Genomic DNA, 19,346 nt, shown 5'->3' on the forward strand with positions numbered 1-19,346 from the left:
TTAAGTGTGCTTGGGGTTTCTCCAGATTGGTTTCCAGATTAAGACCAGAGTGCAGGAGTTGGGCCACGGATGCATCTTCTTGGTCCAGAAGGCCGGAGCGCTGCAGATTACTCCTTCTGACAGCTTTACCAAACGAGAACTTATCGACTGCGCCCGTGCCGTCACAGAGAAGGTACAAATCATACGTGGTTTAAGAAGCAAACCAAAAGTGTACAGTATCTTTACTGTTAATATGCTCTATTTTTAGAAATTAATAGTTGATTCAGTCTATCAACATTACAATAAGATCACATTGGACTGTTGCTTTTTAGTTTGTCGCTTTTGGTATTTTCTGTCGCTCAAAGTAGATTTAGTAGGAAATCCTTGAAAAAAAAAAGCAATGACGCTTTTAAAGTTGACTGTTTTTGAGCAACATTGACTGTCACTGTATAACTTGCGGCCAAATGTGGGAAGGTCTGCAGTGATGCTCTCCATGAACATTTGCAAACAAATGATTTGATGTAAGACTCATATTATTATTACAAAAGGATGCGCCTTATTTTTGTTAGTACTATTTTTATTTTATTTTCTAATTCATGTAGTCCGAAAGCTCTAAATATACAGCTCTTTTTTTGAATAGGCTAAATGTATGTTTTAATTTATTGAATATTAAAGACACATTTATTTACTCAACTGCAGAGAATACCAGGTATTTAGGGGAGGCCTTTTTGAATAATTGTGCTTTTAAAACATGTACAAAATTAGGAATTTTTTTTTTTCCTCGTTAATCTTTCAATTAAATATGTTATTACAATAAGTATATTATCTGATAGCACTAATAATGAATCAGATTAATAAATTAAGTCTAAATACATTCAAATATTATGCAAATTATTTTTTGAAATATTTCACTCCTTGTCTATAGAGTCTATAGAATATAATAGTGTCACTATTTGGATTGAACTCTTCCACTAAATAAACTTTTAAAATCAATTTGAAATCAGTTTCTATATTACTACACAGTGATGGGTAAATGGCACATAAGTGAGTATGTGGCACACTCACTGGCTGAATTGAGACTGCACTGACACTATGTTGCATGTTTCATAATGGCACCATCTGCTGGATTTAAAAAGTCCCTACATTTGACCTTCCAATAAAAATGTTGAGCAAATATTTATTTATATAATTTCCAAAAGGAATATGAATTGTGCAACTCTGGTTAATTAACCAAAATAGTAATCAGGAAAAGAAGAACATGTACCTTATTTGGCTGTGTAAAGTCAAAATGATTCCACAATTCTGAATTGTTCCTTTAAGATAGATAATGGCGACAAATACCAATGTCAAACACTCCTCTGACTTCTTTTAGTACCAGCTGTCACTCGTGAGCCAAAAGAAGCGCTTCCTGATAAACACAATTTGGCGCATATTGGCACATCACAGTCAAAACAACACAGCAGTTGTCTTCACCACATGTTTTTTTTCTTCAAGTGACACACACATCGAAGCATTAAGGGACACAGTGTCACACCTTGTGTTTGATAACGCTTCATTATCGTTTGACCCATCACTATTTATTCCATCTTGTATTATGTCCTCTGTCATTCACTGATCAATACTGACATGTTCATCAGATCAGAATACGCCATGCTTTTGTCTTTATTTCTCTATTATTGTTAGCCTTACAGATGCCAGGCCCACAACAGTGTTTCATTATGCATATATATATATATATATATATATATATATATATATATATATATATATATTTATATATATATTTTTATATATATATATATATATATATATATATATATATATATTTATATATATATTTTTATATATATATATATATATATATATTTATATATATATATATATTTATATATATATATATTTATATATATTTATATATATATATATTTATATATATATATATATATATATATATATATATATATATATATATATATATATATACACACACACACACACACACACACACACACACACACACACACACACACACACACACACACACACACACACACACACACACACACAGTACAGGCCAAAAGTTTGGACACACCTTCTCATTCAATGCGTTTTCTTTATTTTCATGACTATTTACATTGCAGATTGTCACTGAAGGCATCACAACTATGAATGAACACATGTGGAGTTATGTACTTAACAAAAAAAGGTGAAATAACTGAAAACATGTTTTGTATCCTAGTTTCTCCAAAATAGCCACCCTTTGCTTGGATTACTTTTTTGCACACTCTTGGCATTCTCTCGATGAGCTTCAAGAGGTAGTCATCTGAAATGGTTTTCACTTCACAGGTGTGCTTGAAGCTCATCGAGAGAATGCCAAGAGTGTGCAAAGCAGTAATCCGAGCAAAGGGTGGCTATTTTGAAGAAACTAGAATATAAAACATGTTTTCAGTTATTTCACCGTATTTTGTTAAGTGAAATGAAGTGAATTATATTTATATAGCACTTTTCTCTAGTGACTCAAAGCGCTTTACATAGTGAAACCTAATATCTAAGTTACATTTAAACCAGTGTGGGTGGCATTGGGAGAAGGTGGGTAAAGTGTCTTGCTCAAAGACACAACGGCAGTGACTAGGATGGCGGAAGCGGGAATCGAACCTGGAACTCTCAAGTTGCTGGCACGGCCACTCCACCAACCGAGCTAAGGCGCCCGCTAAGTACATAACTCCACATGGGTTCATTCATTGTTTTGATGCCTTCAGTGACAATCTACAATGTAAATAGTCATGAAAATAAAGAAAACGCATTGAATGAGGAGAAGGTGTGTCCAAACTTTTGGCCTGTACTGTACACACATATTTACATATACAGTATATGAGGTAGATCACCTTGACTTGGTCTTTTGATAAATAGCTTGCCTGCTGTAAAGGTGTGGGTACCCCTGGTCTAAGGCAACACATGGTATTAGCCATAGAAAAGATAAATACACATATTGACGGGCAAGAAAGGAGGCATTTATTTGGAGTTTTGTGTTTGTTTTATAGCAAAAAAAAAAAAAAGGTATCATGGTCGCTGCATAATTTTTTTCCAATACATGATCCCACAAACCAAGGAAGCAGCAAATACTGTGAAAACCCTATTTTTGTTGTGTGACACTAGTTTGAAAATGTGCTTCCTGTCTGTCGCCCTGAGCAGCTTGATTACAGGCTGTCATTGCGTGTCCTCAGGTGTCTCTGGTGCTGTCGGCGCTGCAGGCTGGCAACAAGGGCACACAGGCCTGCATCACGGCAGCCAGCGCCGTGTCGGGCATCATCGCAGATCTGGACACCACCATCATGTTCGCCTCCGCCAGCACTCTTAACGCGGAGGACGACGAGTCCTTCGCTGACCACAGGTGGGGGCAGGAAATGTTTGGATGTGTTTTATTGACTGTGGTTACGTTTCACCAGAAGGTGAAGGGATGACTTAGCACAGGCAAACAAGGAAGAGGCAACGTCTTCACGGTTAGAAACTACAAATTACCCTCAGGGCAAGCAAGATGAAATGTCTCTTCTTTCAATATTTCTCTCTCAAACTATTTTTTGGGGTGACAACAACAAGACAAAACTCTATTGTCACCCCGACCAAAAATATAATCCAATATCGGAATATGAAATTGTTTAGTGAAATATTTCCCTGCGTCTATCCAGAAGCATGGAAGTGGGAAGGCAGAGAAGGCCCACTGTTAAAAACTGTGAAAATATATTAGTTCAATGGCGACGCATGTACTTGAATGTGAAACAGACCACAAGTAAAGCAGTCAAAAAAGTGTAAAATAAGATTTGACTTGAATGTAACAAAAAATGTCAAAATGCATAATAACCATTGTATTACTATTAAATGATTCATAGCATTTTTTATAAATTGTTTATCGCAGCTAATGAATGATGTTATAAATAAATCTGATATTAAAGGTTTAATTCTAAACATACATTTAGCAATAGAAATACTATTATAACTAGTAGTGGTAATAAAAGTCCTAGTACTGCATGACTGTATACCCATTTTAATATACTGTAGGTTTTTTTTTGTTTGTTATTGCAGCAGTTGTTATTTTCATAAATATAAAACATATTTAAATTTGTTATAATTAAATATAATAATATTAAACATATAATTCTAAATATATAGCAATATAGATACAATTAATATTACTACTATTAGTAGTAATAGTAGTCATAATACTCCATGACTGTATACCTGATGTGGCGCTATTTTAATATTATTTATATTTTTGTTGTTTTTTTATTGCAGCTTTTGTAATGTTTATCATAACCATAAAATATATTCAAATGGTATAATAATTTTTTTTATAATATTAAAGGCATAATTCTAAATATTTAACAATAAATATTATTGTTGTTATTATTACTAGTAGTAGTAGTAATAGTAGTCATAATACTCCCATGACTATATACCTGATATTTCGCTAATTTAATATTATTTATAGTGTTGTTTTTGTTACTGCAGTTTTTGTAATTATTATTATAACCATAAAATATATTGAAATGTTATAATGAAATGTAATAATAATGAAGGCATAATTCTAAATATGTATTTAACAATAAATACTATTGTTATTATTACTAGTAGTAGTAGTAATGGTAGTCATAATACTCCATGACTTTATACCTGTTTTTGCGCCATTTTTAAATAATTTATAGCAGGGATGTCAAACTAATTTTAGCTCAAGAGCCACATGGAGGAAAACTATTCCCATGTAGGCCGGACGGGCATAATAACTTAAAATACAACTACGACAACCTAATATAGAACAAGCACATTATGAAAATGTACATATCACAAATAATCCTCTTGACAGAACACTTCAAGTTAGTTGAAAATTCTGAGGAAAAAATTTGTGCAGTTTACAAAACACCATCAAATCACAATGAACTTAGACTTTGTCTCAGTGTATCTACAAAGCGATTACACTTTGAAACATAAAACAAAAAAATAAAGCATGAATAAAAACTCTTCTATGTATCAAACTACCTCATTTCCACTGTTCACTTTCTTCAAATTTACACAGAAGACAATCATTTTCACAGAAATATATCATTGTGCAGTGTTTCATGCAGCATTTTAAGTGGAGTTACCCTCCAGCCATCCATTTTCTACCGCTCGTCCCTTTCGGGGTGGCGGGGGGGGCTGGTGCCTATCAATTATTTATTTTACTCCTGTTTGTTTTACGTTAGGTCGAGGGGGAGGAGTCACAGCCCCGCTTTACCGTGTACCTCTTGCTTGGTATACTTGCTCTCCCCGGTATAAACAATTGGCTTGCCTATCAGAATTGCTATTGCGACATCCAGTGGACACATTTAGAACAGCAGTTTCTTTAATTTAAAAATGCACTTCAATTTTACACTGAGCAAACTCATCTTGTGGGCCGCATGTTTGACCTCTGATCTATATAGTGTAGGTTTTAATTTTATTGCAGCTGTTGCTATTATTATTATTATTATTATTGTTGTGGTTACAATATGGAAATGTTATTAAATGTAATATTAAAGGTATAATTCTAAATATTGAACGATACCATTATTATTATTACTAGTAGTAGTAATAGTAGTAATAATACTCCTTGGTTGCATAACTTATGTTGCACCATTTTGATATTATTTAAACTGTTATACTGTTTTTTGTTTGTTATTGCATCTGTTGTAGTTATTGTTGTTGTAAAAATACTGAACTAGTTTAATATTAGAAATACAAAAATTATTATTAGCAGTTTTAATATTTGTCATAATACTTTATGGCTGTATACATCCATCCATCCATTTTCTACCGCTTATTCCCTTTGGGGTCGCGGGGGGCGCTGGAGCCTATCTCAGCTACAATCGGGCGGAAGGTGGGGTACACCCTGGACAAGTCTGGCTGTATACAGTACAGGCCAAAAGTTTGGACACACCTTCTCAGTCTGTGTTTTCTTTATTTTCATGACTATTTACATTGTAGATTGTCACTGAAGGCATCAAAACTATGAATGAGCACATGTTAAAAAAAAAAAAAAGGTGAAATAACTAAAAACATGTTTTATATTCTAGTTTCGTCAAAATAGCCACCCTTTGCTCTGATTACTGTTTTGTACACCCTTGGCATTCTCTCGATGAGCTTCACGAGGTAGTCACCTGGAAGGGTTTTCACTTCACAGGTGTCATAGTTTTGATGCCTTCAGTGACAATCTACAATGTAAATAGTCATGAAAATAAAGAAAACACATTGAAATAAGAAGGTGTGTCCAAACTTTTGGCCTGTACTGTACCTAATGTTATGTCCTTTTTATGTTATTTATACTGTAGCTTTTTATGTGTTTTTTTTTTTTTTGCATCTGTTCTAATTCTCATTATTATAACAATTATTGTGAGAGCTTACAATAATTAAATTAATACTACTAAAGAAATGTATATTTGTATTATTATTTTTGTTTTATTGTTTTCATTGTAGTGGTAGTCAGAGTCATAATACAGTATGATTGTTTCCCTCTTTTGCATTCTGTTCCTTGACCATGCCGCTTTTGTTTTAGAGAGAACATATTAAAGACGGCCAAAGCTTTGGTGGAGGACACGAAGATGTTGGTGTCTGGTGCCGCCTCCGGCCAGGACAGGTTGGCTCAGGCGGCCCAGTCATCTGCCAAAACCATCACCCACCTCACTGATGTGGTCAAACTGGGAGCCGCCAGCATCGGCTCAGACGATCCAGAGACTCAGGTTGGTCAGTTCAACAGAACTTTAGGATACTCTTTTCCATATGCAGTAATATTCAACCACTACTTCCTAAATGTCCCATTATCCCTCATAATCTCATAACCCTGCCTGGTCTGTGCTGTAGGTGGTTCTGATAAACGCCGTCAAAGACGTCGCCAAGGCGCTGGCGGAGCTCATCAGCGCCACCAAGTGTGCCGCCGGCAAAGCAGCAGACGACCCGTCCATGTACCAGCTGAAGAGCGCCGCCAAGGTGAGCGAACCATAACGCCTGGAACACATGAATTAATATGCTGGGCCCATACGCACACTCCATTTGGTACACCTGCACATCAAATGACAGCCAGAAAATATATTAATAATCATGTATTATACATTTACATATTGTTATGCAGCAGCCAAGTGTACCATGGATTCTTGAACAAAATCTGCCTTTTATGCATGTTTAAGTCTCTTACAGCAGTGTCTGTTTAGCCACCTTTATAGCGTAAAGGCACGACATAATCACATAATACAAATTCAGTAAAAGGGACAAGCGGTAGAAAATGGATGGATATATTATTACAGGATATACAGTACAGGCCAAAAGTTTGGACACACCTCATTTTAAAATGTTTTCTTTATTTTCATGACTATTTACATTGTAGATTGTCACTGAAGGCATCAAAACTATGACACCTGTGAAGTGAAAACCCTTTCAGGTGACTACCTCTTCAAGCTCATGGAGAGAATGCCAAGAGTGTGCAAAGCAGTAATCAGAGCAAAGGGTGGCTATTTTGAAGAAACTAGAATATAAAACATGTTTTCAGTTATTTCACCTTTTTTTGTTAATGGGTTGTACTTGTATAGCGCTTTTCTACCTTCAAGGTACTCAAAGCGCTTTGACACTACTTCCACATTTACCCATTCACACACACATTCACACACTGATGGAGTACATAACTCCACGTGTGTTCATTCATAGTTGTGATGCCTTCAGTGACAATCTACAATGTAAATAGTCATGGAAATAAAGAAAACACATTGAACGAGAAGGTGTGTCCAAACTTTTGGCCTGTACTGTATATCATATATACAGTAATTACATCCATTATGAGTAGCAGTTTAAAGGCCTACTGAAATACGATTTTCTTATTTAAATGGGGATAGCAGGTCCATTCTATGTGTCATACTTGATCATTTCGCGATATTGCCATATTTTTGCTGAAAGGATTTAGTAGAGAACATTGACGATAAAGTTTGCAACTTTTGGTCGCTGATAAAAAAGCCTTGCCTGTACCGGAAGTAGCAGACGAGTAGCATGACGTCACAGGTTGTGGAGCTCCTCACATCTGCACATTGTTTACAATCATGGCCACCAGCAGCGAGAGCGATTCGGACCGAGAAAGCGACGATTTCCCCATTAATTTGAGCGAGGATAAAAGATTTGTGGATGAGGAAAGGGAAGATGCTGTGAGAGGCGGGTGGGACCTGATATTCAGCTGGGAATGACTAAAACAGTAAATAAACACAAGACATATATATACTCTATTAGCCACAACACAACCAGGCTTATATTTAATATGCCACAAATTAATCCCACATAACAAACACCTTCCCCCCTCCCGTCCATATAACCCGCCAATACAACTCAAACACCTGCACAACACACTCAATCCCACAGCCCAAAGTACCGTTCACCTCCCCAAAGTTCATACAGCACATATATTTCCCCAAAGTTACGTATGTGACATGCACATAGCAGCACGCACGTACGTACGGGCAAGCGATCAAATGTTTGGAAGCCGCAGCTGCATGCGTACTCACGGCACCGTATCTGCGTATCCAACTCAAAAGTCCTCCTGGTAAGAGTCTCTGTTGTCCCAGTTCTCCACAGGCCAATGGTAAAGCTTGACTGTCATCTTTCGGGAATTTAAACAATGAAACACCGGCTGTGTTATCCGGCAAAACAGTCAGGGGGTGCATTATACGGCGGGGGTGCGTTATCCGGCACAACACCTGCCGCAATACACCGCTTCCCACCTACAGCTTTCGTCTTTGCTGTCTCCATTGTTCATTGAACAAATTGCAAAAGATTCACCAACACAGATGTCCAGAATACTGTGGAATTTTGCGATGAAAACAGACGACTTAATAGCTGGCCACCATGCTGTCCCAAAATGTCCGCTACAATCCGCGACGTCACGCGCTGACGTCATCATACCGAGACGTTTTCAGCAGGATATTTTGCGCAAAATTTAAATTTGAACTTTAGTAAGCTAACCCGGCCGTATTGGCATGTGTTGCAATGTTAAGATTTCATCATTGATATATAAACTATCAGACTGCGTGGTCGGTAGTAGTGGGTTTCAGTAGGCCTTTAATATATTTGTTTATAATTTTCTGATCATTTCTCTCACAGGTGATGGTGACCAACGTGACGTCCCTGCTAAAGACAGTCAAGGCTGTGGAGGACGAGGCCACACGAGGCACCAGAGCGCTGGAGGCCACCATTGAGTGCATCAAACAGGAAATGGCGGTGAGGATAACTGGATGATTCTCTCGTGTCATCCATCCATGTAGCTCTCATGCCATCGCTAGTTAGTCTATGCTGCAACTTCACTGTTACAAAAAGTTAAAAAAAAATTGATCACTGAGATTAATTGACCAATGGCAGCAGTTTGTGCACAGTTGGCGTTACTTGATAAGTTGAGTGTATTGTAGCATAGCTCAGCGTAGCCTATTTTATGTTAAGTTATATTATTTTATCTTTGCAAAGCCGAGTTGACCTTGTTTTTTTAGCATAGCTTAGCATCATTCAATTTAGTTCACCTTAGTTGATTTATTTTAGCATAGTTAAGTTTAATTTAGTTCAGCATTGTTAAGCTTAGTTTAGCATCAATGAGCTCAGTTCTGCTTACTATAGTTAGGTTTAGTTTATTTTAGCATAGTTGAGTTTAGCATTGCTCCGTTAGTTTAGCATAGAAGAGCTTTGATTTTGCTTAGTGTAGCTGAGCTTATGTTTGCTTAGCATAGTTACACTTAGTTTAGCGTAGTATAGCTGAGTTTAGCATAGTTGATCTTATATCTGTTTAGCTTAGTTGCGCTTGAGTTTAGCACAGCTGAGTTTAGCATAGTTGAGATTAGTTTAGCATAGCTAAGTTTAGCATAGTTGAGCTTAATTCTGCATAGCATTGGCATAGCTTAATTGACTTGAGCTGACTTTACTGTAACATAGCTTAATTTATCTTATCGTAGTTTCTTTTGGTTTCAATTAAGTCATATTAACATAGCTTAGCATAGCATACTAGCTTCGCTTACTTTACATAGCATATAGCATAGCTTTGTTTAGCATAGTGTGGCATATCGTCCCATAGTGAAGTTTAGACTTAGACAAACTTTATTGATCCACAAGGGAAATTGTTCCACACAATAGCTCAGTTTCAAAGGATGGAAAGGGTAAGGAGGATGGAAAGGATAATGCAGATTTTAAAAAATGGTAAAATGGGTTATACTTGTATAGCGCTTTTCTACCTTCAAGGTACTCAAAGCGCTTTGACACTATTTCCACATTCACCCATTCACACACACACTCACACACTGATTGCGGGAGCTGCCATGCAAGGCCCTAACCACGACCCATCAGGAGCAAGGGTGAAGTGTCTTGCTCAAGGACACTACGGACGGGATGAGGTTGGTAGAAGGTGGGGATCGAACCAGGAACCCTCAGGTTGCTGGCACGGCCACTCTCCCAACCGCGCCACGCACGTCCCCGTATTAAGTAGACTAAAAATGTACCATAGTAGTAATATAAAATATAACATGTATGTAATATTTACATATTATACATACAGTACTTAATATATACTGACATATTATATTATATTATATTTTTATATAATATATACAATATGTAACTAATCCCAATTACCATGTTAGTTTATCATAGCTTAGCCTAAAAAAACAATATCTCAGCTCATAGATCTAAGGATTTACAGTTTAGTGCTTAAAATGATTAACAATACTTGAAAATTGTTAATAAATCACCCAAAAATATCAACTAATATTAATAACTTGCTGTTTAGATTGTCTTCTAAAACTATTTACAACATCTGTATACAGTATATCAAATTACATTTACCTGATGTTTCTCCCCCTCAGTTATTCCATTCCAGGGACCCCCCTATCAAAACAACTACACCTGAAGAATTCATCCGCATAACCAAAGGCATCACCATGGCGACGGCTAAAGCCGTGGCTGCTGGGAACTCTGCCCGACAGGAGGACATCATCCACACGGCCAACCTGAGTCGCAAGGCCATTTCCGACATGCTCGCCAGCTGCAAGGTTCTTTTCTTTAGTTTTCTTTAGTAGTCTGTCATGTTGTGGTGAACTTCAAGTGCCAGCCTTACAGTGTTGACTACGTTGTTATGCAGCAAGCGGCTTACCACCCTGATGTCAACGAGGAGGTGAAGAACAGGGCCCTGAGGTTCGGATCAGAGTGCACTGTTGGGTACATTGATCTGCTGGAGCAAGTACTTCTGGTGGGTTATCCTCTCAGCAGGAACAACCTTTTAAGCTAGTTTGCTAGAAATGTTCTTTTTATGCCCTCACAGTTTGTATACTCAAGTGTGTTGCCTAATTTTTTCCCAGGTGTTGCAGCGGCCCACACCTGAGCAAAAGCAGCAGCTGGCAGCGTGTTCGAAACGAGTGGCCGGAGCCGTCACCGAACTCATCCAGTCTGCGGAGGCCATGAAAGGTAGGACCACATACAGAATACAGAATATAGTCCGTCATGGACACACAATATTTACCCTTATAATGTTAACCAATCAGCAGCAATATTTTGCCCCAAATATAAAACAGTAATTTTCCCCAATTAAAAAAAAAAAAAGACAATTTGTCCTACATTTGGGGTAGAGTTTTATTTATGCATAATAAAACAAACAAATAGCACCAAAGGACTTCTCTTTCCAAGCGAGTCAGAGCTTTTCTTCCTGTCACACACACACACACGCTGGATAAAAAGTGTCTTACAGGTGTTTATTTAGTAAGTTAGCAGACAACAGAAAATGAGCTGTGATGCTCATTTTAAAATGATGGTGATAAGTCATAATTGTATCCTTTTTGCAGCAAAAAAAAGAGCTTTTTACGAAAACAGGTCTGGTCTTATATTCAGGGTCGTCTTATATTTGCGTTAACCCAGATTTATATCAATAACTTTACAGGATCCATTAGGGGTTTTTTTACGTTTAGTTTAGTTTACCGTATTTTTCGGAGTATAAGTCGCACCGCAGTATAAGTCGCACCTGTCGAAAATGCATAATAAAGAAGGGAAAAAAATTATGTAAGTCGCACTGGAGTATAAGTCGCATTTTTTGGGGAAATGTATTTGATAAAACCCAAGAATAGACATTTGAAAGGCAATTTAAAATAAATAAAGAATAGTGAACAACAGGCTGAATAAGTGTACGTTATATGATGCATAAATAACCAACTGAGAAGGTGCCTGGTATGTTAACGTAACATATTATGGTAAGAGTCATTCAAATAACTATAACATATAGAACATGCTATACGTTTACCAAACAATCTGTCACTCCTAATCGCTAAATCCCATGAAATCTTATACGTCTAGTCTCTTACGTGAATGAGCTAAGTAATATTATTTGATATTTTATGGTAATGTGTTAATAATTTCACACATAAGTCGCTCCTGAGTATAAGTCGCACCCCCGGCCAAACTATGAAAAAAACTGCGACTTATAGTCCGAAAAATACAGTAGTTTGTTTGTACATGTATGTTCAAAAACTTTAAAAATATATATTGTTTTCTTTTATCTTATTGCACCTATCCTTTGTATGGTATATTAATGTTTTTTTTTCGTCAATTAATTTTAATTATGTAGACTATGAAAGATACATCTTTTAAATCCAGTAAGAAGTTTATGTGCACACAGTTACATGTGACAACGATCATAAAAAAAAAATATATATATATATATATATATATATATGTTCAAATGTATCATTCATAACGTTTTGTTTTTCAAAGTCATACAATATAGATTTGTTTTATCATAAAAATAATACTGTAGCATTATAAGACTGTGCAAGAATTGGGGCTGCAGTTATGGATTGTTTTAGTAATCGAGTAATCTATCAGTTAGTTTAATTGGATAAAATAAATTATCGCTTCAATGCGTACTTTAGGAAAATAGTTAAAATTTACAAAAAAAGTTCTGCTTTTTTTTCCAAATAAACAACATTGAAATTGCACTTTTAACATGTGTGCATAAAAAATATTTAAAGTTGCAAAAACTCTATATAGTCCAAATTATATACAGTCACACTCAAACCATTAATCAAAGCAACAGAATATAAATTAAAACTTTTTTCTAATCAATTAACTGTTGCAGCCCCAGCAAGAATAATCCAAAATAAAGAAAAAAGCTTGCTTTGGTGTTGAGCACTTATCAAAAATCCTGTTGTGTGCTACAGGATTTTAGGGCAGCAGCTTGAACAAAATAACTTTTTTGTATTATTTGATGAATCTAATACTAAGATACAACTCATCAAGAACATCAACATTCAAACACCAAAGTAGCCTTATTTCTTTATTATTTGAATAAGAGTCTTGATCCATTTTTTTTTAGCTGTGCACTAAAATGTAGCTTATTTTCCTATCAAAGTGGCACCAATGAACGACATCAACAGTACCATGTTTAAAGATAATAACACTTCTCTCACTCTTCTGTCACACTGCTTGTTTCCCCTGAGACAAACTTTTGCTAACACTCCTATGTCCTCCTCTTTTTCGCCACAGATGGAGGTAAGTTTGCGTTGTTCAATTTCTGTACTGGGACTGATATCACCGACTGTGAGATGCTCCACACTTTCTCATAACATCAATTCATTTCATCCCATTTCGAGTCGGCTCGCCCGTCCGTTCCTCTTTGTTTTGGGCGCCCACATCATCACATCGCGCGTGTTGCTTAGTCATGCATGAAATGTGTGGATGTTGAGTGAGGCATGATGATTCAGCCCTACCGCAACCTTCCCTAAGTAATTGTACTGTTTTATGACACCCTTTTCTGCAGGTTCTGAGTGGGTGGACCCAGAGGACCCCACTGTGATCGCAGAGACGGAGCTGTTAGGGGCGGCGGCGTCCATCGAGGCGGCTGCTAAGAAGCTGGAGCAGCTCAAACCTCGAGCCAAGCCTAAGGTGAGACACTAGCTAATAGTCCTCCAATAAGCACACCAGGTTGGTCTTTTCTTGTATTTAGTCAAGTCATTTACAAAAGGTAAACGTGGTAGGCTATAGGCTACTAGGAGCTAGCAGCTACACAACAGCTAAGCACATAATTGCACACACGCTAGACATAGGTGATAAGTGTCTTTATTTGAACAATATTTTAGTCTAAGCATCACATTTGTCAATATAAAAAAGTATCAAATAATTATAGTTGCATATACCGTATAGTCTCCAAGGCTGAAGCGTGTTAGAAAGTATCCAGTAACAAACGTGTCCGCATCATTCAACTTACTGTGTCATGAGCTTAACTTAACTATTGTGGCCACTAGGTGTTTCAAAAAAATAAATAAATACCACCACACTTCAATTTAAGACGGCATAAGTCCATTCCAGACGGTAATAATAAATAGTAAATAATAGTTTTTTATACCGACCATTGTTCTCGGTTAGACTCATTTCACTTGATCAAACCTGTTGTAACATTTCACACTACAGAATAATAGAAGTATGTACTATGAGTCGTGCAGATATTGCATCTAATCAATATTGGTTTCAGCCAATACTCCAGGCTCTAACATTATTGTAGCTGAGGTGAAAAGGTTGTATTGGAACACACCTAAATATAATAATAATAATAAAAGAGATATTAAGAAGTAGGATCACATACATTGTTTTTCTACTTCTTTTTGAACATATACATTTGGTAGAAGCTAATGATTTTTTTTTAATAAATAAATAAAATAAAAAAAATAATTGTGCAAAATATCTAACACAATTAATATATCAATATTATGTATCATGTATTTATATTATGTCTGTAAATATACAGCAATGTTAATATAATTAAAACTAAAAGTCCACAACATACATAAAGGTTGGAAAAAAACAGTATAAATTAAGATAAATGTTTGGAAAAAGTAAGTCACAAGTTGGTCCTATGGACCATTTTTGTCGAGGATCACAATTTACAATATCAAGCATTTCAATGGGTAAAGCAATAAAATGGTCTATGTAGACAAATATGAAAATAATACCACAAAAAAAGTGGCGGCTATGAAAAAATGTTTTTCAAGGGTATATAATTGTAAAAAAAGACTATTTTATTGTAGCATTAACAACAATGTGGATGTTGTGTTTCTTGTGTTGTCTCCTCTCTGTTCAATAATTCCCAACAAAACTCCTCCCTTCAGTCTACAAGCATTCTCCCCTCCCACGGCCCCCTTTTTTACCCAAATAATTAGTAATGCTTGTCCATGAACATGTATTTAATATCTCTCAAAGGGCTTTAAACCGCCCCCTATTTGGCCATGTTCCCTGCTGCCATGTTTTCGCCCTCCTCCTCCTCCTCCTCCTCCTCTCATCCTTCCATCTGTGGTAGATCTAGTTTAATCCTGCTGCAGTGTATTCCTATGTCCTTCGGCTCCTTATAAATCCCCGACCAAAGTACCCACCTCCATCCCCCTACCACCCTGCCCCTGCCTCCTTGTGTCCCTGCCTTTCTGCCCCCGCCTCAGGAGGCCTCCTCTGCAGGGCTCTGTCTGATATGTTTGATATATTAGGTTGTTATTCAGTCCCAACTATATATCAAACATATTCCTACAGTGTCCCGCTCTGTCTACAGACTTGTGCTGTGTACGTGTGTGTGCGAGTGTGTCCAAGAGCGAGAAAGACCACGTGTTTTTAAACTGCACACTTCAGAATCAGCACGATTGGATAAGTAGCACATGCACCCCATCACTGCACAATTCTGTTTCTGTAGCATTGCTTTGCTCTGAGAACAGACTTCCATAATGGGCCGAAAGAGTTTGACTATGTACCTAATTGTACACTTTCATAGATACACAACTACTGCATGTTAATGAGTTTTGTCATTTATTATTCACAGAACTTAAGGAAAATATCCAAAATGCCAGATCCCAAACTTAATACTAAGATAGTACAATAAATATAAATATCAGAATATATAGCACATATATATTAGATTTTTATGTTTCATTTTAAAGAAAATATATTGAAATATCATTAATATAGTTAACATTTATTTATTTATTTTATTTTTTATTTTTTTACTAGATAACTTTAGTGATTTGAAATATCAGATTCTCACCAAATATTATAATAAGTAAAAAAAAAAAAAAAACATGTTAACTGTTATGATAAAATATTTTCAATGAATTAATCTAGAAAATGATGTTAAATTTAATGTTCAAGAAGAAACATAATTCAGCATTAGCACCTTCACCCTGACACTAACAGGAATACATGAATGAATTAAAAAATAAAAATCCTGGATCCACATTTTTGGTGTTTGTAAAAAAAACAATAAATATGTTGGGGGAGAAAAAATGAAGTAAAATAGAAATAAAAACATGTTATCAAACTGGACAGGGGTTATATATCCTGAATGTGTGGATTTTTTAAAAAGTCAATCAAAGTTTACTTATATAGCCCTTAATCCCAAATGTCTCAAAGGGCTGTACAAGCCACAACGACATCCTTGGCTCATTGATTACTTCAATAAATTATTGAAGTAATCAATGAATGTATGAACAGCTAAAACTGACTAAATGGGCAGTGGGGATACAAGATCTACACCATTCCAAAAACTTTAGATTCAAATAATTTAAGGAAAATCGTGTAATATCGTATAGATACTGCATATAAATTTGTAATTAAATTAAAAGTACCTAAAAACAATTAAATAAATCCTGGAGATACACGTTCCTTTAACCATCTGTATCAAAACTATTAATTTTAAAAATAACTATGAAAAAAAAAAAAAAAAAAGTATATGACACACCTTATTAATAAATACACCCCACCTTTAAATGGATTATATGTCAGTAGGACTCAGAAGAGTGGTCAAAAATCCATATGCAGATCAAATGTATTCTATGGGTAGAATATGGCCTGTAATACTTGGTATGTCCACAAGTGGTGATTGTCGACATGTTGTTTTTTTACCCCCTCAGCTGGCAGATGAGACGTTAAACTTCGAGGAGCAGATCCTGGAGGCGGCCAAGTCCATCGCTGCCGCCACCAGCGCCTTGGTCAAATCCGCCTCTGCCGCCCAGAGAGAGCTGGTGGCTCAGGGCAAAGTGGGCTCCATCCCAGCCAACGCCGTAGACGACGGCCAGTGGTCCCAAGGTCTCATCTCGGCTGTAAGTGGGTCTCACCGCAGCGATATAATGGAGACAAAGACAACTTATCAACATTCTCCTTGCTCTCTCCAGGCACGTATGGTGGCGGCGGCCACAAGCAACCTGTGCGAGGCTGCCAACGCGTCCGTGCAAGGCCACGCCAGTGAGGAAAAACTGATTTCTTCAGCCAAGCAGGTGGCCGCCTCCACTGCACAGCTGCTGGTGGCCTGCAAGGTGAAGGCTGACCAAGACTCTGAGGCCATGAGGAGACTGCAGGTATGGACTTCGACTAAATCATACCACTAACTAACCTGCAGGGGGCACTGTTCTTTTTTTGAACTGTGTTGTAAACCTCAATATGTATCAATTGGACAACCTACTATTAATGCAGTTTATTAAAAGTGTTCTGTTAATACAGTGTTTTTCAACCTTTTTTGAGCCACGGCACATTTTTTTCATAAAAAAAACTACGGAGGCACACCAGCAGCAGAAAAGGTTAAAAAATTAAACTCCACCAGGTCGTCGTGCCTTATTTTGAGTTTGTTGTTGTTTTCTGTGTGTAGTGCTTAAGTTTCTGTCTTGCGCTGTTATTTTGGTGACCCTTCCTGTTTTGTTGGTGTTCTCCTGAGCCTTCCTTTGAGTGCTATTGCCAACACCTGCTTTGTTTTCGCAATCAAGACTATTTAAGTTGTGCGTACGCTATCCTTTTTTGTGGGAACATTGTTGATTGTCATGTCATGTACGGATGTACTTTGTGGACGCCGTCTCTGCTCCACACGCTGTAAGTTTTTGCTGTCGTCCAGCATTCTGTTTTTGTTAACTTTGTAGCCAGCTCAGTTTTACTTTTGTTTTCCATAGCCATCCCTATGATTCAGTGCCTTTTCCCAGCAGGACTTGCCTTTTGTTAATTTTTGGTTTAAGCGTTACACACCTTTTTACCTGCACGCTGTCTCCCGTTGTGCTCTGCATATTGGGATCACGACAAACCATCCTCAACGCGTTCCGACTTCTACAAAGCAATGAACTACCTGCTGCCACCTGCTGATATGGAGTATTACATGGTTACCCTGCCAAGCTCTACACAGCACAGGCACTAGACAACGGCACATTATTATAATTATTGATTTGCAACAAATTTTTTTGGGACCAATTAGGTGAAGTTGCATAATTTCCCACGGCACACCAGACAATATCTCACGACACACTAGTGTGCCACGGCACAGTGGTTGAAAAACACTGTTAATACAAGCAGACTGGAGCAATGTGTAGTCCACATTTCACTGTTTCGGAGTGTTGGGAGTACCATGAAAAGATGCAACATATTAAACAAGCAGCTTTTCTGTGTGGCCAAACAGATTGCTGGCAACGCTGTGAAGAAGGCGTCCGACAACTTGGTGAGAGCGGCTCAAAAGGCGGCGTTTGACAAGGCAGATGAAGACAACGTGGTGGTCAAGACCAAGTTTGTCGGAGGCATTGCACAGGTAACATTTCGTTTCACTTATCGTCAGGAATATCACTGGAGACCTCTCATGACAGGACGCGCTCATAAGTCTCAAGTCCATCTTGGTTTTCGTCAACAATTGTTAGGCCAAAAACTGGGGTTGGACTTCTACAAAAGTCCTCTTTGAGATTTTGACCAAATGAGCCAAGGTTAAAATGCCGATATTATCGGCCGATAAATGCTTTAAAATGTAATATCGGAAATTATCGGTATCTGTTTCAAAAAGTAAAATTTATGACTTTTTAAAACGCCGCTGTACGGAGTGGTACATGGACGTAGGGGGAAGTACAGAGCGCCAATAAACCTTAAAGGCACTGCTTTTGCGTGCCGGCCCAATCACATAATATCTACGGCTTTTCACACACACACACAAGTGAATGCAATTCATACTTAGTCAACAGCCATACAGGTCACACTGAGGGTGGACGTATAAACAACTTTAACACTGTTACAAATATGCGCCACACTGTGAAGCCACACCTAACAAGATTGACAAACACATTTCGGGAGAACATCCACACCGTAACACAACATAAACACAACAGAACAAATACCCAGAACCCCTTGCAGCACAAACTCTTCCGGGACGCTCTCAGGGAGAGCATGTCCCAAATTCCAAGCTGCTGTTTTGAGGCATATTAAAAAAAATAATGCACTGTGTGACTTCAATAATAAATATGGCAGTGCCATGTTGGCAGTTTTTTCCATAACTTGAGTTGATTTATTTAGGAAAACCTTGTTACATTGTTTAA

The 19,346-nt window shown here is 37.2% G+C and overlaps 1 protein-coding gene across 1 annotated transcript in view; it reads left to right on the forward strand.

Moving 5' to 3' along the window:
* Nucleotides 1-19,346, forward strand: part of tln2a (talin 2a) — a 214,539-nt gene that overhangs the window by 189,769 nt on the left and 5,424 nt on the right. Inside the window, exons 46-57 of the mRNA XM_072913376.1 lie at nt 26-172; nt 3,204-3,370; nt 6,542-6,725; nt 6,847-6,972; nt 9,121-9,237; nt 10,860-11,045; nt 11,135-11,242; nt 11,352-11,457; nt 13,799-13,923; nt 16,926-17,114; nt 17,187-17,369; nt 18,449-18,574. Coding sequence (XP_072769477.1) covers nt 26-172; nt 3,204-3,370; nt 6,542-6,725; nt 6,847-6,972; nt 9,121-9,237; nt 10,860-11,045; nt 11,135-11,242; nt 11,352-11,457; nt 13,799-13,923; nt 16,926-17,114; nt 17,187-17,369; nt 18,449-18,574 — 1,764 coding nt within the window. The remainder of the gene's footprint in view (nt 1-25; nt 173-3,203; nt 3,371-6,541; nt 6,726-6,846; nt 6,973-9,120; nt 9,238-10,859; nt 11,046-11,134; nt 11,243-11,351; nt 11,458-13,798; nt 13,924-16,925; nt 17,115-17,186; nt 17,370-18,448; nt 18,575-19,346) is intronic.

Source organism: Nerophis lumbriciformis, linkage group LG06, assembly GCF_033978685.3.
Source record: "Nerophis lumbriciformis linkage group LG06, RoL_Nlum_v2.1, whole genome shotgun sequence".
NCBI classification, from domain to species: Eukaryota; Metazoa; Chordata; class Actinopteri; order Syngnathiformes; family Syngnathidae; genus Nerophis; species Nerophis lumbriciformis.